This window comes from Mustelus asterias, chromosome 22, assembly GCF_964213995.1.
Source record: "Mustelus asterias chromosome 22, sMusAst1.hap1.1, whole genome shotgun sequence".
NCBI lineage: Eukaryota > Metazoa > Chordata > Chondrichthyes > Carcharhiniformes > Triakidae > Mustelus > Mustelus asterias.
Window position 1 is genome coordinate 72,034,797 of NC_135822.1, and position 24,164 is coordinate 72,058,960.

The following is a 24,164-nucleotide window of genomic DNA, read 5'->3' on the forward strand; positions in this document are numbered from 1 at the left end:
TTTGCCTTTGAGGTGACTGCCAGATTCATGATGTTGTCCTTCCATGAGATGCCCAGATACCAAGATATCCACTACTCTGTGAGAAAGATCCACCTCCTGATACCTACTCTGAATTTCATTGGTGTACATCGACAACTAGCCTTTCCAAACTAGGATTCTTCAGTGTTATCAAAGTAGTAACCCAGGAGAGACTAGAATGGTTGCAACACAGAAGGAGGCCATTCAGCCCATCATGTCTGAGCCAGCTAGCAAATCACCGAGTTCCAGACTCCTGCCTGATTCCCCCGAACCTGGCAAATCCTTTCTTTTCAGACAGCGTTCCAGTCCTCTTTTGAAAGCCGTGATTGAATAGACCTCCACCACAAACTCCGTCAGTGCATCATCCGCAAACCATGCGCTCTGTGGAAATGTTTTTTCTGTGTCGCTTTTCCTTCTTCAGCCAATCCCCTGTAATCAGTGTCCTCTGGTTCTCTGTCAATGGGTGGAGTTTCTCTTCATCTATTCTGTCTGAAGTCCTCACAGCTCTATCAAATCTCCTCTCCTCCTCTATTAATAAGTTGCTTCTCCCACCTATCCGTACAACTGGAGTAAGCAGGGTTACCAGTTGTTCTGCATTATTCTGGAATCTGCAGGAATTCCAGACCAAATCCTTGGATACTGATTTGATTTGAGTTGATTTATTATTATCGCATGTATTAACATACAGTGAAAAGTATTGTTTCTTGCACGCTATACAGACAAAGCATACCGTTCATAGAGAAGGAAAGGAGAGAGTGCAGAATGTCGTGTTACAGTCATAGCTAGGGTGTAGAGAAAGATCAACTTAATGCGAGGTAGGTCCATTCAAAAGTCTGACAGCAGCAGGGAAGAAGCTGTTCTTGAGTCGGTTGGTACGTGACCTCAGACTTTTGTACCTTTTTCCCAACGGAAGAAGGTGGAAGAGAGAATGTCCGGGGTGCGTGGGGTCCTTAATTACGCTGGTTGCTTTGCCGGAAGTGTAGACAGAGTCAATGGATGGGAGGCTGGTTTGCGTGATGGATTGGGCCACATTCACGACTCTTTGCAGTTTCTTGCGGTCTTGGGCAGAGCAGGAGCCATACCAAGCTGTGATACAACCAGAAAGAATGCTTTCCATGGTGCATCTGTAAAGGTTCGTGAGAGTCGTAGCTGACATGCCAAATTTCCTGCTGTGAATGAATCAGGAACAAGAGCTCTTGGAACATTCAGAAACATCTGCTTTGTTTCCAATGTGTTGGAGCCACTTTCACCTAATGGTTGTAAAAATACTGGAGGGTGACTGACAATTCAGAATGATTGAACTGAGTAACAGGGAGCCTGTCCCTCGACACTCAATCATGCACTGGTCAGTCAGTCAATCCTGGACAAAGCAGCCCCGCTTGATTGGCATCCCATCCATCACTTTAAACATTCACTCCCTCCACCACCAACTCAGCAGTGTGGCAGCAGTGTGTACCAGTTACAAGATGCATTGCGGCAATGAACATCATCACCTGCAAGTTCCCCTCCAAGCCACTCACTATCCTGACTTGGAAATATATCGACATTCCTTCACTGTCTCTGGGTCAAAATCCTGAAACCCCCTCTCTAACAGCACTGTGGGTGTACCTACACCACATGGACTGCAGCGGCTCAAGAACATAGAACATAGAACATTACAGCGCAGTACAGACCCTGCGGCCCTCGATGTTGCGCCGACCAGTGAAACCAATCTAAAGCCCCTCTAATCTACACTATTCCAATATCATCCATATTTTTATCCAATAACCATTTAAATGCCCTTAATGTTGGCGAGTCCACTACTGCTGCAGGCAGGGCATTCCACGCCCTTACTACTCTCTGAGTAAAGAACCTACCTCTAACATCTGTCCTATATCTCTCACCCCTCAATTTAAAGCTATGTCCCCTCGTGTTAGCCATCACCATCCGAGGAAAAAGGCTCTCACTATCCACCCTATCTAATCCTCTGATCATCCTGTATGCCTCTATTAAGTCACCTCTTAGCCTTCTTCTCTCTAACAAAAACAACCTCAAGTCCCTCAGCCTTTCCTCATAAGACCTTCCCACCATACCAGGCAACATCCTGGTAAATCTCTTCTGCACCCTTTCCAATGCTTCCACATCCTTCCTATAATGCAGCGACCAGAACTGTATGCAATACTCCCAAGTGCGGCCGCACCAGAGTTTTGTACAGCTGCAACATGACCTCCTGGCTCCAAAACTCAATCCCTCTACCAATAAAAGCTAACACTCCGTACGCCTTCTTAACAACCCTATCAACCTGGGTGCCAACTTTCAGGGATCTATGCACATGGACACCGAGATCTCTCTGTTCATCCACACTACCAAGTATCTTAGCATTAGCCAGTACTCTGTAATCCTTCCAAAGTGAATCACCTCACACGTTTCTGCATTGAACTCCATTTGCCACCTCTCAGCCCAGCACTGCAGCTTATCTATGTCCCTCTGTAACCTGCAACAACCTTCCGCACTGTCCACAACTCCACCGACTTTAGAGTCATCCGCAAATTTACTAACCCATCCTTCTATGCCCTCATCCAGGTCATTTATAAAAATGACAAACAGCAGTGGCCCCAAAACAGATCCTTGCGGTACACCACTAGTAACTGAACTCCAGGATGAACATTTCCCATCATCCACCACCCTCTGTCTTCTTACAGCTAGCCAATTCCTGATCCAAACCGCTAAATCACCCTCAATCCCATGCATCTTCTGCAATAGCTTACCGTGGGAAACCTTATCAAACGCTTTACTGAAATCCATATACATCACATCAACTGCTTTACCCTCATCCACCTCTTTGGTCACCTTCTCAAAGAACTCAATAAGGTTTGTGAGGCACGACCTACCCTTCACAAAACCGTGTTGACTATTCCTAATCAAATTATTCCTTTCTAGATGATTATAAATCCTCTCTTATAATCCTTTCCAAAACTTTGCCCACCACAGAAGTAAGGCTCACTGGTCTATAATTACCAGGGTTGTCTCTACTCCCCTTCTTGAACAAGGGGACAACATTTGCTCACCACCACCTTCTCAAGAGGCAATTAGGGATGGGCGGGGGGGGTGGGGAGGGACAGCGGGTCTGAGGTGCCACTAGGTTTGTATGTACTCTGTTGGTGAGTTGCTGAGCTATCTCTGTTGCTGGTGGGAGATCAGGAGACAATATTTTAGATAACTGAGCTTATATAATGCACCCATAACCATCGATAATAACTCCAGGAGTCAGCTGTAAAGGAACAGTACTTTATTGCACAAAATAAAGGATAGCAAAAACCACAAGCCTGTGGTGAACACAAACAGGTCCCAACCGGGACTTTACAATAATGGACCCACTCAGGGGCCTGCTTTATTCAGAGGTCGGTAAGACCTCCAGTGGTCTCCACCTGGTAAGGTAATTACCACCAATCACTACTCGTATTGTACGAGTCCTGCAGGGAGGTCAGTCAGTGATTCCCGAGGTAAGTCCTGGGGTTTATCACAACGTGCAACCCTCATTATGCTCTCAGCCAATCTTGTCTTTTGATACGTTTTCTTTCATCCCAGCTCATTGGAGCTCCTGTGGCGCAGTGGGTAGCATCCCCCCCCCCAGGCCCGTGGCCACCGGCGGGGGTTTGTGTTGGGCTGGGGGTGGATTGGAGGGTGTATGGGGGGTATTTGGGTGGGGTGGGGGTTGGGGAGGGGGCATTGAGGTGGATATTTGGGACGGGTTTTGTTAGGGTTGGGCGTATATGGGGGGTGCTTAGTTCCAATCTTGGAGTTTGTTTAAGGAGGTGGGATGTTTTGCGGGGGTTTGTGTTGGTTGGGGTGGGGGTTTGGTGGGTATATGGGGGGTGTTCGGGTGGAGGTTGGGAAGGGGGTGATGTTTCAGGAGGGGGCAGTGGGGGTGGGGGTTTGTGTTAGGTAGGGGTTTGTGTTGGGGCGGGGGTTTGTGTCGGGTGGGGGTCGGTGTTGGGGTGGGGGTTTGTGTTGGTGTGGGGGTTTGTGTTGGGGTGGGGGCTTGTGTTGGGATGGGGGTTTGTGTTGGGGTAGGGGTTTGTGTTGGGTTGGGGGCGTGTGTTGGGTGGGGGTTTGTGTTGGGTGGGGGTTTGTGTTGGGTGGGGGTTTGTGTTGGGTTGGGGGGTTTGTGTTGGGGTGGGGGCTTGTGTTGGGTTGGGGGGTTTGTGTTGGGGTGTGGATTTGTGTTGAGTGGGGATATGTGTTGGGATGTGGGTTTGTGTTGGGGTAGAGATGGTTGTTGGGTGGGGGGTTTGTGTTGGGTGGGGGTTTGTGTTGGGTTGGGGGGTTTGTGTTGGATTGGGGGGTTTGTGTTGCATGGCGGTTTGTGTTGGGTTGGGGGGTTTGTGTTGGGTTGAGGGGTTTGTGTTGGGTGGGGGTTTGTGTTGGGTTGGGGAGCTTATGTTGGGATGTGGGTTTGTGTTGGGTGGGGGTTTGTGTTGGGGTGGGGGTTTGTGTTGGGGTGGGGGTTTGTATTGGGGTGGGGGTTTGTGTTGGGTGGGGGTTTGTGTTGGGGTGGGGGTTTGTATTGGGGTGGGGGCTTGTGTTATGTGGGGGTTTGTGTCACATGGGGGTTTGTGTTGGGGTATGGGTTTGTGTTGGGATGGAGATGGGTGTCGGGTGGGGGCTTGTGTTGGGTGCGGGTTGGGATGGGGGTTCGTGGTTGGGTTGGGGGTTTGTGTTGGGGTGTGGGTTTGTATTGGGATGGGGTTGGGTGTTGGGTGGGGGCTTGTGTTAGGTGGGGGTTTGTGTTGGGGTGTGGATTTGTGTTGGTTGGGGATTTGTGTTGGGATGGGGGTTTGTATTGGGTTGGGGTTTGCGTTGGGATGGGGGCTTGTGTTGGGGTGGGGGTTTGTGTTGGGGTGGGTGTTTGTGTTGGGGTGGGGGTTTGTGTTGGGGTGGGTGTTTGCGTTGGGGTGTGGATTTGTGTTGGGATGGGGGTTTGTATTGGGTTGGGGTTTGTGTTGGGATGGGGGTTTGTGTTGGGGTGGGTGTTTGTGTTGGGTTGGGGTTTGTGTTAGGATGGGGGTTTGTGTTGGGGTGGGGGTTTGTGTTGGGTTGGGGTTTGTGTTGGGGTGGGGGTTTGTGTTGGGTTGGGGTTTGTGTTGGGGTGGGGGTTTGTGTTGGGTTGGGGTTTGTGTTGGGGTGGGGGTTTCTGTTGGTTGGGCATTTGTGTTGGGGTGGGGATTTATGTTAGGATGGGGGTTTGTGTTGGGTTGGGGGGTAGATGTTGGGTGGGGGTTTGTGTTGGGTGGGGGTTTGTGTTGAGTGGGGTAGGTGTTAGGGCAGGGGTGTGCAGTTTGGGAGTATTTGGGGTATTTTGTTGGGATTGTGGGTATATGGGTGGTATTGGATGGAGGGCAGTTCGGAGGTTGTGTTGGTTTGGGGGTGTATAGGGGTATTTGGGGTATTGTGTTGGGATTGGGGGTATAGGGGGTTTGGGGTGGGTGTTGGTGTGGGGGTGTATAGGGGGTTTCTGTTGGGGTGTGGGTATATAAGAGGTCTTTGGTGTATTGTGTTGGGGTGGGGGTGTATGGGGGTGTATTGTGTTGGGGTGGGGGTGTATGGGGAGTATTGTGTTGGGGTGGGGGTGTATGGGGGTGTATTGTGTTGGGGTGGGGGTGTATGGGGGGGTATTGTGTTGGGGTGGGGGTGTATGGGGGGGTATTGTGTTGGGGTGGGGGTGTATGGGGGGCATTGTGTTGGGGTGGGGGTGTACGGGGGTACTGTGTTGGGTTGGGGTTGTATGGGGGGTATTGTGTTGGAGTGGGGGTGTATGGGGGGTATTGTATTGGAGTGGGAGTGTATGGGGGGTATTGTGTTGGGGGGGTGTATGGTGGGGTTTGTGTTGGGGCCGGGGTGTATGGGGTGCTTTGTTTTGGGGTGGGGGTGTATGGGGGGGGGGGTTGTGTTGGGGTGGGGGTGTATGGAGGGTATTGTGTTGGGGTGGGGGTTATGGGGGGTATTGTGTTGGGGTGGGGGTGTATGGGGCGGTATTGTGTTGGGGTGGGGTGTATGGGGGTTTGGGGGTGTATGGGGGGGATGGGGTGGTGTATTGGGGAGGGTATGGGGCGGGTATGGGGTGTGGGGGGGTATGGGTTGTATGGAGGCTGTATGGGAGTGTTTGGGGGGGTGTATGGGGGTGTATGGGGGGTAAGGGGGATGTATGGGGGTGTTTGGGGGGTGTATGGGGGGTAAGGGGGGTGTGCATGGGGGGTATGGGAGTGTATATTGGAGGGTATGGGGGTGTATGGGGGGTGGGGGAGTACGGGGGTGTATGGGGGTGCATATGGCGGGGGTATGGGGGTTGGGGAGTATGGGGGTGTATGGGGGGGTGTATGGGGGTGTTTGGGGAGGTGGGGGGGTATGGGAGTGTATGGGGGGTGTATGGGGGTTCGGGGTGTATTGGGGGGAGCTTTGGGGTGTATGGGGGTTGTGTGGGGGATGTAAGGTGGGTATTGTGTTGGGGTGGGGGTTATGGGGGGTATTGTGTTGGGGTGGGGGTGTATGGGGCGGTATTGTGTTGGGGTGGGCTATATGGGGGTTTGGGGGTGTATGGGGGGTATGGGGTGGTGTATTGGGGAGGGTATGGGGGGTATGGGGGATGGGGGGGATGGGTGGTATGGGGGCTCTATGGAGGGCATGGGGGCGTATGGGGGATGTATGGGGGGTATGGGAGTGTATATTGGGGGGTATGGGGGGTGGGGGAGTACGGGGTGTATATGGCGGGGGTATGGGGGTTGGGGGTGTATGGGGGTGTATGTGGGGGTGTATGGGGTGTTTGGGGGGTGGGGGGTATGGGGGTGTATGGGGGGTGTATGGGGGTTGGGGGTGTATGGGGGGAGGTTTGGGGTGTTTGGGGGTTGTATGGGGGATGTATGGGGGTATTGTGTTGGGGGTGTATGGGGGGTGTAAGGGGGGTGGGGGGTTTGGGAAGGGTGGTATGGAGGGGTATGGGATGTATGGGGGTGTATGGGGGGTTTATTGGGGGGGTTTGGGCTGTATGGGGGTTGTATGGGGGATGTATGGGGGTATTGTGTTGGGGTGGGTGTGCATGGGGGTGTGTATGGGGTGTATGGGTGGTGGGGGATTGGGGGGTGGGGGGGTATTGGGGGTTGGGGGTGTATGGGGGGGAGGTTTTGGGTGTTTGGGGGTTGTATGGGGGATGTATGGGGGTATTGTGTTGGGGTGGGGTGTATGGGGGGTGGGGGGTTTGGGAGGGGTGGTATGGAGGGGTATGGGGTGTATGGTGGGTGTATGGGGGATGTATGGGGGGGTTTGGGCTGTATGGGGGTTGTATGGGGGATGTATGGGGGGTATTGTGTTGGGGTGGGGGTGCATGGGGGTGTGTATGGGGTGTATGGGTGGTGGGGGTTTGGGTGGTGGGGGGTTATGGGGTGTATGGGGATATTTGGGGTATTTGGGGATTTTGGGGGTATTTGGGGATATTTGGGGTATTTGGGATATTTGGGGGTATTTGGGATATTTGGGTGTATTTGGGATATTTGGGGGGTATTCTGGGGATATTTGGGGTATTTTGGGGATATTTGGGGTATTTTGGGAGTATTTGGGGATATTTGGGGGATATTTGGGGATATGTGGGGTATTTGGGATACTTGGAGATGTTTGGGATATAGGGGGGTATTTTGGGGATATTTGGGGGTATTTTGAGGATATTTGGGGTATTTTGGGGATATTTGGGGTATTTTGGGGATATTTGGGGTATTTTGGGATATTTGGGGGTATATGGGGGTGTATGGGGGTTTGGGGTGTGGGGTTGTATGGGGGATATTTGTGGGTATATGGGGGGTGTATGGGGAGTTTGGGGTGGGGGTGTATAGGGGCTTATGGGGGGTGTGGGAATGTATATGGGGGGTATTTGGGGTATTTTGTTGCCTCTTGCTGTGCAGCTAGGAACAGTTTGTGCTGCTGACGTCAGCGTGACCCCAGGGAGGGGCGGGGCTTCCCTCTGACCTCCCGGTGACCCGGAAAGGCCCAGAACCCGGATGAGGAGCAGCGGCGGGATGAGCTGGTGAGTGAGAGACAGAGACCCTCACACAGAGACCCGGGTCCAACAGCGCCCGGCCCGCGGAGGGGGGAGTGGGAGAGACCCTGCCTCAGCACCGCCCGGCCCGGGGAGGGGAGAGTCCTGGGCTCGGTCACAGAGAGACCCTGCCCAGGGGCTCAGGCCCAGAGACAGGCAGGCAGGGGGAGTCACTGCCCCGAGGCCCCCACCCACTGCCCGGGGAGCAAAACTCCCGCTCCAGCACCGGGAGGAGAGGCTCAGAGACCCCCGCCCCCATCCCCCCCATATACACACTCACTGCCCGGGCTGGGGCCCAGTGTCAGAGCGGGGGGAAGAGACATCTGGCAATGTGAGGGGGGGGGGGGGGGGTCTGAGGGTCTCTGATCCCACACTGAGAAGAGTGAGGATGAGGGGGGAGGATCCCAGGGAGGGAAGGGGGCCAAACCCAGGGGGAGGGGGGTGATAGACCCTGAGGGTCTCTGACCCCACACCGGGTGTGGGTAAACAGTGTAAGGAGAGTGGATGCCAGGGCACTGGGAGGGAGTCGGGATGTGACCGGGTGACCATCTGTCTGTATCCTCAGAGATTCTCCCTTTGATTGTGACTGTTGCTCCCACATCCCATCAGGGACAGCTTTTCTTACTGCTTTCCCCAACATCCTGGGGAAGACTGATCTCTTCTCTGCCTCTGGTTTGGTTTGATTTGATTTATTATTTGTCACATGTATTAGTATACAGTGAAAAGTATTGTTTCTTGCGCGCTATACAGACAAAACGTACCATTTATAGAGAAGGAAACGAGCGAGTGCAGAATGTACTGTTACAGTCATAGCTAGGGTGTAGAGAAAGATCAACTTAATGCAAGGTAAGTCCATTCAAAAGTCTGACAGCAGCAGGGAAGAAGCTGTTCTTGAGTCGGTTGGTACGTGACCTCGGACTTTTGTATCTTTTTCCCAAAGGAAAAAGGTGGAAGAGAGAATGTCTGGGGTGCGAGGGGTCCTTAATTATGCTGGCTGCTTTGCCAAGGCTTAGTAAGTAGTCTCACAACACCAGGTTAAAGTCCACAGGTTTATTTGACCTGGTGTTGTGAGGCTACTAATTGTGCCTACCCCAATCCAACGCTCGCAACTCCACGTCGTGGTTCCCAAGGCTTGAGGGTGTTTGTCCAACAGTCAAGGAGAGCTGTAATCAGCTTCCCCACTCCATACCCCCCCATTCCTATGGTCCCTTCCCACCATTCCCCAGCTCTTACATGTTAGGAACGTAGGAGAATGGGAGTTGAGCTCATGTTGGCCTCAGCTCCACTTTGCCGAAGTACCAATAATTTTCCTTGATATGACTTTATTATCCTGTTGGGAGGGGGGCAGGGGCAGGAAGCCCTGATCCTGGCAGGGGTGTGGGGGGGGGGGGGGGCTTTAATCCTGTCAGCAGGTGGGTGAGAGGACAAGGTGGGGGGTGGGTAGAGGTGGGCTTGGATGGTTTATCGTGACGCCAGCGTGTCCTCTAAAGCCAGTCGATTCTTTAGAAATGGAATTCCATCCTCATTTGAAGGAGGGGGAATCTGGCAGTAATCTGGGAATCATGATGTGGAGTTGCTGGCGTTGGACTGGGGTCGGCACAGAAAGTAGTCTCACAACGTCAGGTGACTCACCTGATGAAGGGGCAATGCTCCGAAAGCTCGTGCTATCAAATAAACCTGTTGGACTTTAACCTGGTGTTGTGAGACTACTTACTGTACTCTGGGAATAAGGAGTGGTTTAACAACACCAGGTTAAAGTCCAACAGGTTTATTTGGTAGCAAAAGCCACACAAGCTTTCGGAGCTGCAAGCCCCTTCTTCAGGTGAGTGGGAATTCTGTTCACAAACAGAGCATATAAAGACACAAACTCAATTTACATGAATAATGGTTGGAATGCGAATACTTACAACTAATCAAGTCTTTAAGAAACAAAACAACGTGAGTGGAGAGAGCATCAAGACAGGCTAAAAAGATGTGTATTGTCTCCAGACAAGACAGCCAGTGAAACTCTGTGGGGGTTACAAATAGTGTGACATGAACCCAATATCCCGGTTGAGGCCGTCCTCGTGTGTGCGGAACTTGGCTGTCAGTTTCTGCTCAGCGACTCTGCGCCGTCGTGTGTCGCGAAGGCCGCCTTGGAGAACGCTTACCCGAATATCAGAGGCCGAATGCCCATGACCGCTGAAGTGCTCCCCAACAGGAAGAGAACCGTCTTGCCTGGTGATTGTCGAGCGGTGTTCATTCATCCGGATGATTTGCTCCCTCAGAGAGCCAACAAGATCTCCCCTGAGCTTTGGGATTGTGAGCTGCACAGTCCTCCAGCAACCCAATAATTTCCCTGTAACTCAGACTCTTGAAGTTGTTGTGGTCAGGCACAAAACGTTGTAAAGGGATTGTGCAATTAAATAACTGACTGACATATGCTATATATGAAAAGAAATTAGAGTATGTTGGGTGGGGATCCTTATTGTGTCTATGTGTGGAGTACCAATGAGTGGCAGAGCAAAGTGTGCAGAGGACACAAAGTCTGCAGAGGGATATAGATAGCTTAAGTGAGTGGGCGAGGGTCTGGCAGATGGAGTACCATGTTGGTAAATGTGAGGTCATCCACTTTGGTAGGAATAACAGCAAAATGGACTATTATTTAAATGGTAAAAAATTGCAGCATGCTGCTGTGCAGAGGGACCTGGGTGTCCTTGTGCAGGAATCACAAGGAGTTGGTTTGCAGGTGCAGCAGGTAATTAAGAAGGCAAATGGAATTTGGTCCTTCATTGCTCGAGGGATGGAGTTTAAACCCAGCGAGGTTATGTTGCAGCTGTATAAGGTGCTGGTGAGGCCACACCTGGAGTACTGTGTACAGTTTTGGTCTCCTTACTTGAGAAAGGATATACTGGCACTGGAGGGGGTGCAGAGGAGATTCACTAGGTTGATTCCGGAGTTGAGAGGGTTGGCTTATGAGGAGAGACTGAGTAGACAGGGGCTATACTCATTGGAGTTCAGAAGAACGAGGGGGGATCTTTTGGCAACATATAAGATTATGAAGGGAATAGATAAGATAGAAGCAGGGAAGTTGTTTCCACTGGCAGATGAAACCAGAACTAGGGGACATGGCCTCAAAATAAGGGCAGCAGATTTAGGACTGAGTTGAGGAGGAACTTCTTCACACAAAGGGTTGTGAATCTGTGGAATTCCCTCCCCAGTGAAGCAGTTGAGGCTACCTCATTGAATGTTTTTAAGGCAAAGATGTTTTTGAATAATAAAGGAATTAAGAGTTATGATGAGCGGGCAGGTAAGTGGAGCTGAGTCCATGAGAAGATCAACATGATCTTATTGAATGGCTCGAGGGGCCAGATGACCTACTCCTAGTTTTTAAGTTTAGACTGCAAGGGATGACGGGTGGTCTGCATGAGACATTTGGACAGGCACTGAGAGACAGGAGAGTTGGGAGGGAGTAAGATGGAGGATGTTCAGAGTGGGATGTAGATTGGACTCAATCTGTGTGATGTGGGTTCAGTATGTTTCTTTATCCTGTGGAGACCTTGTCAAGTCAGCTTTCAAAAGGATACAGAACTGGCTTGGTCATAGAAGTGGAGATGCCGGTGTTGGACTGGGGTAAGCACAGTAAGGAGTCTTAACACCAGGTTAAAGACTTTAACCTGGTGTTGTTAGACTCCTTACTTGGTCATAGAAGACAGAGAGTAGCAGTGGAAGGAGAATGGCGATCAGTTGTTGTTGGTGGTATATATAAATGATCTGGAGGAAAATGTGGGTGATCTGATTGGTAAGTGTGCGGGTAACACAAAAATTGGTGGAGTTGCAGATAGTGCCGCGGATTGTCAAAAGATACAAGAGAGGTCCCAGCACTGATCCCTGCGGAACAGCACTGGTGACTGATCTCCATTCTCCTTCCACTGCTACTCTCTGTCTTCTATGACCAAGTCAGTTCTGTATCCTTTTGAAAGCTGACTTGACTAAGTCTCCACAGGATAAAGAAACATACTGAACCCACATCACACACAAACCAACTCTCACCTATCTTCTGTGTGTCGTACTGAAACAAAACCACACAGGATAGACTGCATCACCAACCCTTTCTTTCATCCACTCAGCAGATTGATTTTTTACCATCTGTTCAGGGAGGTTTTTCATTCATGTAGCATCATTCACAACCTCTGAGCTCAAAACCTTTCACAAACAGTGAAATCTTTCTGGAGCGTTCTGCTGTTGTATTTAAGGTGTAAAGATAGTGCGTGCGATCTGATTTATATCATCTCAACAGGCACTGATGTGGGGTTTGCCTTGTGAGTTACAAGGTCAGTTGATGGATATATTTTTCGGTCGGCACTGCTGCCTCACAGCGCCAGGGACCCGGGTTCAATTCCAGCCTTGGGTCACTGCCTGTGTGGAGTCTGCACGTCCTCCCTGTGTCTGCGTGGGTTTCCTCCGGGTGCTCCAGTTTCCTCCCACACTCCAAAGATGAGCAGGTTAGCTGGATTGGCCATGGTAAAAGCACAGGGTTATGGGGATAGGGCGAGGGGGTGCAGTGCTCTTCCAGAGTATCGGTGCCGAAACGATGGGCCAAACGGCCTCCGTCTGCACCATAACAATCCTGGAATGATCAAACCTTCGTGTCCCCTTTATCTCTGATTGAAACAAATTGTGAAAAGCTGAATGATCACATCTCCGTTCTACTCACCATCTCATAAGCGTGGCACCCAAGGTGGGTCTGTCAGTACGTGAGGTATAAAAGAGACAATGGCATTGATGGAATGGCTTGTCAGATCCCGTGTAATTGCTGTCGTAGCAAAGGGGAAAATGTGGCACTCAGTTTATGCCCAGCATACTCCCAAAAACAGCAGGAGAGGAGGCGATGGCCTTCGGGATATTATTGCTGGACTATTAATCCAGCTAATGTTCTGGGCATCCGATTCGAATCCTGTCACGGCAGAGGGTTGAATTTGAATTCAATGAAAAAGAATCTGGAATTAAGAATTTACTGATGACCATGAAACGATTGTCAGAAAAACCCATTTGGTTCACCAGCGTCCTGCAGGGAAGGAAATCTGCCGTCCTTACCCAGTCTGGCCTACACGTGACTCCAAAGCCACAACTGCCCTCCAAGAGCAACTAGGGATGGGCAATAAATGTTGGCCAGCCAGCGACGCCCATGTCCCACGCACGAATAAAAAATAAAGACACTGATAAGCTAAGTTGTTTCGCTGATGTTGGCTGAAGCTCGTCTGTGTGACTTTATCAATCCACATGAATCACTCCCTCGGTAGCACAATACAGAGTGCCCAATCTGCTGGCTGTGTTGAGTATGCTATTGCTGAGTGAAAATTTGTGTTGTACAATGTACAGCAACGCCCTGAGGTCTCTGCACCTTTTAGTGTGACCCGGGTCCTGACCGGAACCTACTTATTGAGCTGAGTGAATGCTGGAAACTCACTGGGGTTTACATCTCTTTATTGCATGTGTCCAGTCAAAGCTAAGCAACATAACCGAGACAAGCTGTTTAAATTCACCATGTGGGTTCATTACCAATCTGCAGACCACTGGGAAAGCTGCAGGAATGACTGAATGGGTGACACATTCACCTCCGAGACAGAAGGTTCTGCACTCGATGTTTGAACACATGCTCAAAATGTACAATGTTACGCTGCATTGTCAGTTTTGGATGAGGCTCCATCAAGTCAGTGTGTTAGATGCCATGGTCTCTATTTGGGAGAAGGGCAGGGGAGTTTGCTGTGGTGTCCTGGGGCCAATATTTATTCCTCCGTCGGTAACACGCTGAAACTGCTGATCACATTGCTGTTTGTGGGAGCTTGCTGTGCACAAATTGGCTGTTGCACCTTGTTCGTCCGAACTGTGATTACATTTCAGAAAGTACTTCAGTCGGTGTAAAGCACCTTGCGACACCCTGAGGTCATGCTGTTTGAAGGCTGCGATGTTTAAGGTGTTCAAAGTTGATCGGATTGATGGAGAGAAGCTGTTTCCTTTCGTGTCCACAACAAAGGTACAGAAACATTGCAAAGTGACAGCACAGGGATAGCCCATTCACTCCCTCGTGTGTGAACCAGCTGTTAAACAGTCCTCTGGGTCAGTCCCATTTACAGTAAGAGTTTTAACAACACCAGGTTGAAGTCCAACAGGTTTATTTGGTAGCAAATGCCATTAGCTTTCGGAGCGCTGCTCCTTCGTCACATGGAGTGGATATCTGCTCTCAAACAGGGACCTTGTTCTCAAACGAATATCCTGTTTGAGAGCAGATATCCACTCCATCTGACGAAGGAGCAGCGCTCCGAAAGCTAATGGCATTTGCTACCAAATAAACCTGTTGGACTTTAACCTGGTGTTGTTAAAACTCTTACTGTGTTCACCCCAGTCCAACGCCGGCATCTCCACATCATCAGTCCCATTTACCAGGGTTTAGCCTGAAGGTGCACTTCAGCCACCTGCCATTTAAAGAAAAATGTAAATGTATTGGAACCAGTTCAGAGATGGTTACTAGACTAATACCAGGAATGGGTGAGTTGTCTTATGAGGAAAGGTTGGACAGACTCGGCTTGTATCCGCTGGAGTTTAGAAGAGTTTAGGTTGGACCAGGCTAAGCTTGTATCCGCTGGAGTTTAGAAGTTGCCTCTTACTCTTCAGAAGAGTAAGAGGCGACTTGGTTGAAACATACAAGGTTCTGAGAGGTCTGGACAGGGCTGATGTGGAGAGGATGCTTCTGCTTGTGGGAGATTCTAGAACCAGGAATCACTGTTTAAAAATAAGGGGTCGCCCGTTTAAGACAGAGGTGAGGAGAAATATTTTCTGAGGGTTCAGACCAGAAGAAATAGGAACAGGAGGAGGCCATTCGGCCCCTCGAACCGACTCCGCAACATTCCATTAACCTTCCTGGTTACCTGCTGTACCTATGTGCTAGCTTTCTGTGTTTCGTGCACAAGTCCCCCCAAGTCCCTTTGTGTTGTAGCTTTCTGCAGTTTTTCTCCATTTAAATAATACTCGTTCTCCCTTCCAAAACGAACAGCTTCACATTTTTCCACATTATACTCCATTTGCCAATTTTTTGCTCACTTACTTAACCTATCAACATCTCTTTGTAAACTGTTTGTATCCTTCTCACAACTTGCCTTTCCACCTATTTTTGTGCCGTCTTCAAATTTGACGATAGTTTATTCACTTCATTCCTTCAAGTCGTTAATATATATTGTAAACAGTTGTGGTCCCAGCACTGATCCCTGTTTAACCCGACTGGTTACAAGTCACCAACCTGAAAAAGAACGCCTTATCCCCACTCGCTGTTTCCTGCCGATTAGCCAATTCTCCCTCCATGCCAATATACCACCTCCAACACAGTGGGCTCTTATAACTTAACCTTTTGTGAAGTATTTGTCGACCACTTTCTGGAAATCCAATTACAGCACATCTACTAGTTCCCCTCTAGCCACACTGGTTGAGACTTCCTGGAAAAACTCTAACAAATTAGTCAGACACAATTTCTCTGTCGTGAAACCATGCTGACTCTGCATGATGACATTATGATTTTCCAAATGTGCGCTTTTACTTCCTTTATAGTTGATTCCAACGTGTTCCAACAATAGTTGTTAGACTAATTGGCCCATAGGTACCTGCTTTCTGCCTCTTTCCCCCACTTTTTGAATCAGGGTGTCACATCGGCAGTTTTCAAATACTCCGGTACTTCTCCAGAATCCAAGGACTTTTGGAATATTACAACCAATGCATCTCCTATCTCTGGAGCTACTTCCTTTAGGATTCTAGGATGCAAGCCATCACGGCAAGGGAATTATCTGCCTTTAGTGCCATTAGTTTGTCTAATTATCTAGGGACGGTACTTAATTCCTTCCCTGTATTGTTTAGTATCAATGGGATGTTTGAAGTATCTTCCACTGTAAAGATTGATGCAAAATATTGTTTAATTCCTCTGCCATTTCCTTGTTCCCTGTAACTGTCTCCCCAGATCCATTTTCTAAGGTGTCTATGTTTGCTTTGACCTCCTTCCTATTTTGTATACATTTAAAGAAGCTCTTATTGTCAGTTTTTATATTCCTCACTGGTTTACCCTCCTGGTTTACTTTCTCTCTCTCTATTGCCTTCTTCGTCCTCCTTTGCTGGGTTCTGAATTTATGATGTGGAGATGCCGGCGTTGGACTGGGGTAAGCACAGTAAGAAGTCTCACAACACCAGGTTAAAGTCCAACAGGTTTATTTGGTAGCAAATACCATAAGCTTTCGGAGCGCTGCTCCTTCGTCAGATGGAGTGGAAATTGACATTTCCACTCCATCTGACGAAGGAGCAGCGCTCCGAAAGCTTATGGTATTTGCTACCAAATAAACCTGTTGGACTTTAACCTGGTGTGAGACTTCTTATCCTGAATTTATCCCAGTCTTTGGGGCTATCGTTGAATTTTGCCTCAACATTTTCTTTCAACGTAAAACTCCCCTTAACTTCCTGAGTTAGCCATGGTTGGTTTATCTCTCTCTCTTACAATCTTTCCTCTTTATTGGGATATATTTTTGCTGAGAGTCATGAACTACCTCCTGAAATGCCTGCCACTGTTTGCTTGCTCTCTCTCCTGCTAATCTATCACTTTAGCTCACTCTGCCCTCATTTCATTATAATTCTTTTTATTTAAGTTACACACAGCTCTTTCCGACACCCAAGTTTCTCACTCTCAAACTGAAGATTAAATTCCATCATGTTATGATCACTAATTCCTTGGGGATCTTTGTCTCTGAGGTCACTTATTAAAGCAGCCTCATGACCCTATTGCCAGATCCAAGATAATCTTGGTTCTTTGGTTGGCTCCATGGTCTACGGAACTATCCCTAATGCACTCTATGAATTAGTTGTCAAAGCTAACCTTTTCAACTTGATTAACTCAATCAACATGAAGATTAAAGTCACCCATATTAATTGCCATGCTCCTGTTATTTCCTACAGTGTGGCTACTGTTTAGGGTTCGAAACACGATCCCAACCAAAGTCTTCTTTCCCTTGCTATTGAGAGTCTTTGGAACGCTTCCTGAAGAAGTCGGAGGAACAGAATCTTTGAAATATCTTTGAGGCAGAGCTCGATAGCATCTTGAGAAGCAAGGGGGCTGAAAGGTTAAGGTGTGACGGGTAGGCAGCAATATGGGGTTGAGATAATCAGATCAGCCATGATCTCGTTGAATAGTGGAACAGGCTCGAGGGGCCGAGTGGCCTCCTCCTGCTCTGAATTTCTATGTTCGAATGTCAATTGGATGAGGGTTACTGACATTCAAGTGTGGTGCCAGGGAAGCTTTGCTTCACGCACTGACTGAAGTGGAAATCCAGAACTATTGTCCTCACCCCCACCATCCCACTCCTCCTCCCCTATCCAAAAACTGCCAGGCGAGGAGAAGGGATTGGCTGAAACATTTCAGTCGGGAGAGGTTTCTGTTTGGCAGGAGTTTTGACAGCAGTGTGGGGCGATAAGAGTTGTTTGGCCGAGATCTGATTGGATGGGGAAGCAGGCTCGAGAGAGAGGGGCTGAATGGCCTACTCCAACCTCCACTATTCCTGTGAAACGCTTGATTCAGTAAGAAGTTTAACAACACCAGGTTAAAGTCCAACAGGTTTATTTGGTAGCAAAAGCCACACAAGCTTTCGAGGCTCTGAGCCCCTTCTTGCTCAGAGCCTCGAAAGCTTGTGTGGCTTTTGCTACCAAATAAACCTGTTGGACTTTAACCTGGTGTTGTTAAACTTCTTACTGTGTTTACCCCAGTCCAACGCCGGCATCTCCACATCAACGCTTGATTGCACAGAGATTGAAGGTACTAACACAGCAGGTTCACTGAGACCACACCTGTGTACACAGAGAGGCGGGAAGAGAGTTCAAATTCCCACCTCAAAGTAAATGCGCTGAATACCGGTGCTTGTGGAGGTGATTTGTAAACCTCCGTTTAGAAACATCCCGCTTTCATTGTGTCTGTGTTGCACTCACTTGTCAATCAGGTCATTCCTATTTCTGTCGTTCTGGGGAATCGAAGGCACGCAGCACTAATGGTTACACCGAAAGGGAAAATGCTGGAAAATCTCAGCAGGTCTGGCAGTATCTGTAAGGAGAGAAAGGAGCTGAAGTTTCTAGTCCAGATGACCCTTGGTCAAAGCACCCAAGGGAGCAAAGGCTTTGACAAAAGGTCATCTGGACTCGAAACGTCAGCTCTTTTCTCTCCCTACAGATGCTGCCAGACCCGCTGAGATTTTCCAGCGTTTTCTCTTTTGGTTTCAGATTCCAGCATCTGCAGTAATTTGCTTTTGGAAACCATCAGACTCAGCAGCCGCGCTCTCTCCATCAACTCCTCTTGTTCATTATGGCTTTTAACTTCCTGAGAGGCTGAGATTTTTCTCACTCACAGAGAAATCTTTTCAGCCTGTCAGCTGGACCTTGCAGGGATGCCGTTAGGACGAACCTCTTTCCAAGGAGGGACAGTGAAATTCTCTTACTCCAAAGAGCTGTTGAGGCCAGGGCTCAGAGTGAAGACTGAAGGATTTCACTGGGGTGCGAAGCTTCAATTCAGATACAGACAAGGACAAGCTAACTGATAGGACAGGCTTGAAGGCCAGAATGGCCTCCCCGTGCTCCTGTAACCTCAATCCCATGAGCCAAGGATGGTCATGTTCCGTCCACGGACATGAATAACAACTCTGTGTTCTTATTCCGTTAAATGGGGGATGTGTCTCACTGTGGACCCCAGATAGAATTGAGGGGATTGAGCCGAGGGGAGGGGGAAACCAGAAACTTGCTGGTGGTTTTTAAGGAGGTTCTTTTCAGAATGAGGTGGAGGGGTTGAGGGAGGGGAACCCAGGTGGCCGTGCCTCATAATTGTTGCTGGCGGCACAGTGGTTAGCACTGCTGCCTCACAGCGTCAGGGACTTGGGTTCGATTCTGGCCTCGGGTCACAGTCTGTGGGGAGTTTACACATTCTCCCTGTGTCTGCGTGGGTTTCCTCCGGGTGCTCCAGTTTCCTCCCACACTCCAAAGATGTGCAGGTTAGGTGGATTAGCAAAATTGTCCCTCCGTGTCCCAGAATGTGCGGGTTAGGTGGGTTCGCATGGGAAATGTGAGGGGTGACTGGGACAGGGCAGAGGGTAGGCCTGGGTAAAATGCTCTGCTGGAGACGATGATGTGGAGATGTCGGCGTTGGACTGGGGTGGGCACAGTAAGTAGTCTCACAACACCAGGTTAAAGTCCAACAGGTTTATTTGGTAGCACGAGCTTTCAGAGTGTTGCCCCTTCACCTGATGAAGGAGCAGCGCTCTGAAAGCTCGTGGACCAGATAAACCTGTTGGACTTTAACCTGGTGTTGTGAGACTACTTACTCTGCTGGAGACTGGATAGGCTGAATGGTCTCCTGCACTGTAGGGATTCTGTTATGGATGTTCGCTCAGTGTTCTCTGCGTGATTAGGTTAACCCTGGTTGCTGTCTTCCCGAGAGAAATATCACAGCCGCAAACCTGCTATGCAGAGCAGCTTCTCGCTGTTTGATATCAGGGTCAAGGGTGGGTACTGGTAGACAGGAAGGTGGGTTGAAGTGTGTCTACTTCAATGCAAGGAGCATCCGGAACAAGGTAGATGAACTTGGGGCGTGGATTGGTACTTGGGACTACGATGTTGTGGCCATTACGGAGACGTGGGTAGAACAAGGACAGGAATGGTTGTTGGACGTTCCGGGGTATAGATGTTTCACTAAGTGTAGGGAAGCTGGTAAAAGAGGTGGAGGAGTGGCATTGTTAATCAAGGATAGTTTAACGGCTGCGGAAAGGCACTTCGTGGGGGATCTGCACACTGAGGTAATATGGGCTGAAGTTAGAAATAGGAAAGGAGCGGTCACGTTGCTAGGAGTTTACTATAGGCCCCCAAATAGTAATAGAGATGTGGAGGAAGAAATTGCTAAGCAGATTATGGATATGTGTGGGGGTCACAGGGTAGTTGTCATGGGGGACTTTAACTTTCCAAATATTGATTGGAACCTTTGTAGGTCAAATAGTTTGGATGGGGCAGTTTTTGTGCAGTGTGTGCGGGAGGGTTTCCTGACACAATATGTGGATGGGCCGACTAGAGGTGAGGCCACATTGGATTTGGTACTGGGAAATGAACCGGGCCAAGTGTTAGATTTGGTTGTGGGAGAGCAATTTGGAGATAGTGACCACAATTCGGTGTCTTTTGTTATTGCAATGGAGAGGGATAGGGCCGTACGGCAGGGCAAGGTTTACAATTGGGGGAGGGGTAATTATGATGCGATTAGGCAAGAATTAGGGGGCATAAGTTGGGAACAGAAACTGTCAGAGAAAGGAACTAATGAAAAGTGGAATTTTTTCAAGGAACAAATACTGGATGTCCTTGATAGGTATGTTCCTGTCAGGCAGGGAGGAAATGGCCGAGTGAGGGAACCATGGTTCACAAAAGAGGTGGAATGTCTTGTGAAAAGGAAGAGGGAAGCTTATGTAGGGATGAGGAAACAAGGTTCAGATGGCTCGATTGAGGGTTACAAGTTAGCAAGGAATGAGCTGAAAAAGGGGCTTAGGAGAGCTAGGAGGGGACATGAGAAGTCCTTGGCGGGTCGGATCAAGGAAAACCCCAAGGCTTTTTACTCTTATGTGAGGAATAAAAGAATGACCAGGGTGAGGTTAGGGCCGGTCAAGGACAGTAGTGGGAACTTGTGTATGGAGTCAGTAGAAATAGGCAAGGTGATGAATGAATACTTTTCTTCAGTGTTCACCAAGGAGAGGGGCCATGTTTTTGAGGAAGAGAAGGTGTTACAGGCTAATAGGCTGGAGGAAATAGATGTTCGGAGGGAGGATGTCTTGGCAGTTTTGAATAAACTGAAGGTCGATAAGTCCCCTGGGCCTGATGAAATGTATCCTAGGATTCTTTGGGAGGCAAGGGATGAGATTGCAGAGCCTTTGGCGTTGATCTTTGGGTCCTCGCTGTCCACGGGGATGGTGCCAGAGGACTGGAGAATGGCGAATGTTGTTCCTCTGTTTAAGAAAGGGAATAGAAATGACCCTGGTAATTATAGACCGGTTAGTCTTACTTCGGTGGTTGGTAAATTGATGGAAAGGGTCCTTAGGGATGGGATTTACGACCATTTAGAAAGATGCGGATTAATCCGAGATAGTCAGCACGGATTCATGAAGGGCAAGTCGTGCCTCACAAATTTGATAGAATTTTTTGAGGAGGTAACTAAGTGTGTTGATGAAGGTAGGGCAGTTGATGTCACATACATGGATTTTAGTAAGGCGTTTGATAAGGTCCCCCATGGTCGGCTTATGATGAAAGTGAGGAGGTGTGGGATAGAGGGAAAGTTGGCCGATTGGATAGGCAACTGGCTGTCTGACCGAAGACAGAGGGTGGTGGTCGATGGAAAATTTTCGGATTGGAGGCAGGTTGCTAGCGGTGTGCCGCAGGGATCAGTGCTTGGTCCTCTGCTCTTTGTGATTTTTATTAATGACTTAGAGGAGGGGGCTGAAGGGTGGATCAGTAAATTTGCTGATGACACCAAGATTGGTGGAGTAGTGGATGAGGTGGAGGGCTGTTGTAGGCTGCAAAGAGACATAGATAGGATGCAAAGCTGGGCTGAAAAATGGCAAATGGAGTTTAACCCTGATAAATGTGAGGTGATTCATTTTGGTAGGACTAATTTAAATGTGGATTACAGGGTCAAAGGTAGGGTTCTGAAGACTGTGGAGGAAAGGAGAGATCTTGGGGTCCATGTCCACAGACCTCTAAAGGTTGCCACTCAAGTGGATAGAGCTGTGAAGAAGGCCTATAGTGTGTTAGCTTTTATTAACAGGGGGTTGGAGTTTAAGAGCCGTGGGGTTATGCTGCAACTGTACAGGACCTTGGTGAGACCACATTTGGAATATTGTGTGCAGTTCTGGTCACCTCACTATAGGAAGGATGTGGAAGCGCTGGAAGGAGTGCAGAGGAGATTTACCAGGATGCTGCCTGGTTTGGAGGGTAGGTCATATGAGGAAAGGTTGAGGGAGCTAGGGCTGTTCTCTCTGGAGCGGAGGAGGCTGAGGGGAGACTTAATAGAGGTGTATAAAATGATGAAGGGGATAGATAGAGTGAACGTTCAAAGACTATTTCCTCGGGTGGATGGAGCTATTACAAGGGGGCATAACTATAGGGTTCGTGGTGGGAGATACAGGACGGATATCAGAGGTAGGTTCTTTACGCAGAGAGTGGTTGGGGTGTGGAATGGACTGCCTGCAGTGATAGTGGAGTCAGACACTTTAGAAACATTTAAGCGGTTATTGGATAGGCACATGGAGCACACCAGGATGATAGGGAGTGGGATAGCTTGATCTTGGTTTCAGATAAAGCTCGGCACAACATCGTGGGCCGAAGGGCCTGTTCTGTGCTGTACTGTTCTATGTTCTATGATGCTGCGAGCTGTCACAATAGTTTTCCGCAGAGCAAGGACAATGTCTGGATGTTGAATAGCCCAGGTGACTGGCAGTGTGGAAGCTCGAGAGGAACAGAGGGTGAGGCAGGCGCACGTGGCTCTTGGAGAGGCTGCCGCAGTGTTGGAGCCACCAGCCACGCTGCAGTCGGTGCTGACAACCGTTCCAGTGGCACTGTCAATTCGCAGATAAAAGCAATCCGCTATTAATTCACTTCTTCAACTCTGAATGCCAAGGCCATGCCGAGGTATTTGGAATGTTTCACGCGCACTTCGTATTCTTTGACATCTAATTTCTTACTTTGTGTCAGCACTTGTGTTAACGTGACCTTATTTACATCTGAACGCAGCCCCTGGCATTGCAGGTTGCTTGCTGCAAGTCTGTACAATTGCCCTTGATAAAAGTCTGAATGGCTGGCAGGCTCTGTTCATTTTAATAGCAGCACAGTGCATACAAATGCCCAGTGTTCATAATGCCTGTTGTAATGTGGTGAAAGAGTACTTTATTCCATATTAATCGGAATTCGAAACATGCCGTCATTCACATGTTGCCCTGTGATCTCGAGTGTATAATCACTGCTGGGGTCAGCATTTATGAGAATCTGGCCTGCCGTTTGAACTAGACTCCAGCTGTCCTGCAAGCTTCCACAATAATGATGCTCTCTCTTCAGGGTCGCTTACGTCTTGGAGCTGTTCTCTTGTTTCCCCCCCCCCCCCCCCCCCCCTTCCCCCGCCCAAATTCAGAGACAGGTTCCAGGGAGCCAAGGGGAAAGGGAGAATCACAACATTAATTTCTTGTGTTCCTGCGGGGCCAGTGATGAAGACCATGGGTGGTGATCGTTGGTTTGAACCTGCGCTGAGGGTTTTCCCTCTTCAAAGTTGCTCTGTCACTGTTCCTTTAGTTGTAACACGGGGCTTGTAACTGTTCCCTGTTGGATGTGATGTTAAACTGAGACCCTGTGGGTTAGACGTGAAACAATATCCCAAGGCCACCGCTTTGAAGAGAAACAGGAGCGTTCTCCCTGGTGTCCTGGCCAATATTTATCCATCAATCAACATCACAACAACACATTCTCTGGTCATTTTCACATTTCTGTTGTGAGGGAGCTTGCTGCACAGAGATTGGCTGCTGTGTTTTAATACATTAAACCAGCAACAACACTGAAAAATCCCTGAGGTGGCACGGTGACACAGTGGTTAGCACTGCTGCCTCACAGCGCCAGGGACCTGGGTTCCATTCCCGGCTTGGGTCACTGTCTGTGTGGAGTCTGCATGTTCTCCCCGTGTCTGCATGGGTTTCCTCTGGGTGCTCTGGTTTCCTCCCACAGCCTGAAAGATGTGCTGGTTAGGTGCATTGGCCGTGCTAAATTCTCCCTCAGTGTCACCCGAACTGGGGCCGGAGTGTGGTGACTACGGGACTTTCACAGTAACTTCATTGCAGTGTTAATGTAAGCCTACTTGCGATACTAATAAATAAACTGATTATCGGTAAAGGTGTTTGAGATTGTAAAATTGACAGCATAATTGAAAGTCCTCTTCTCTCTTTTCCCCCCACCTTCTCCCCCCGCCTCATCCTTGTCAATGCTGTGTCGTTCATTCCAGCTTCACATCTCTCTCTCACTCGTT

General features: G+C 49.1%; 1 protein-coding gene across 1 annotated transcript in view; it reads left to right on the top strand.

The window, feature by feature from the left end:
* The first annotated feature begins 8,011 nt into the window (after positions 1-8,011).
* Positions 8,012-24,164, top strand: part of bin3 (bridging integrator 3) — a 161,574-nt gene continuing 145,421 nt past the window's right edge. Inside the window, exon 1 of the mRNA XM_078239644.1 lies at positions 8,012-8,068. Within this exon, the coding sequence (XP_078095770.1) occupies positions 8,043-8,068 (26 nt within the window). The 5' untranslated portion in view covers positions 8,012-8,042. The remainder of the gene's footprint in view (positions 8,069-24,164) is intronic.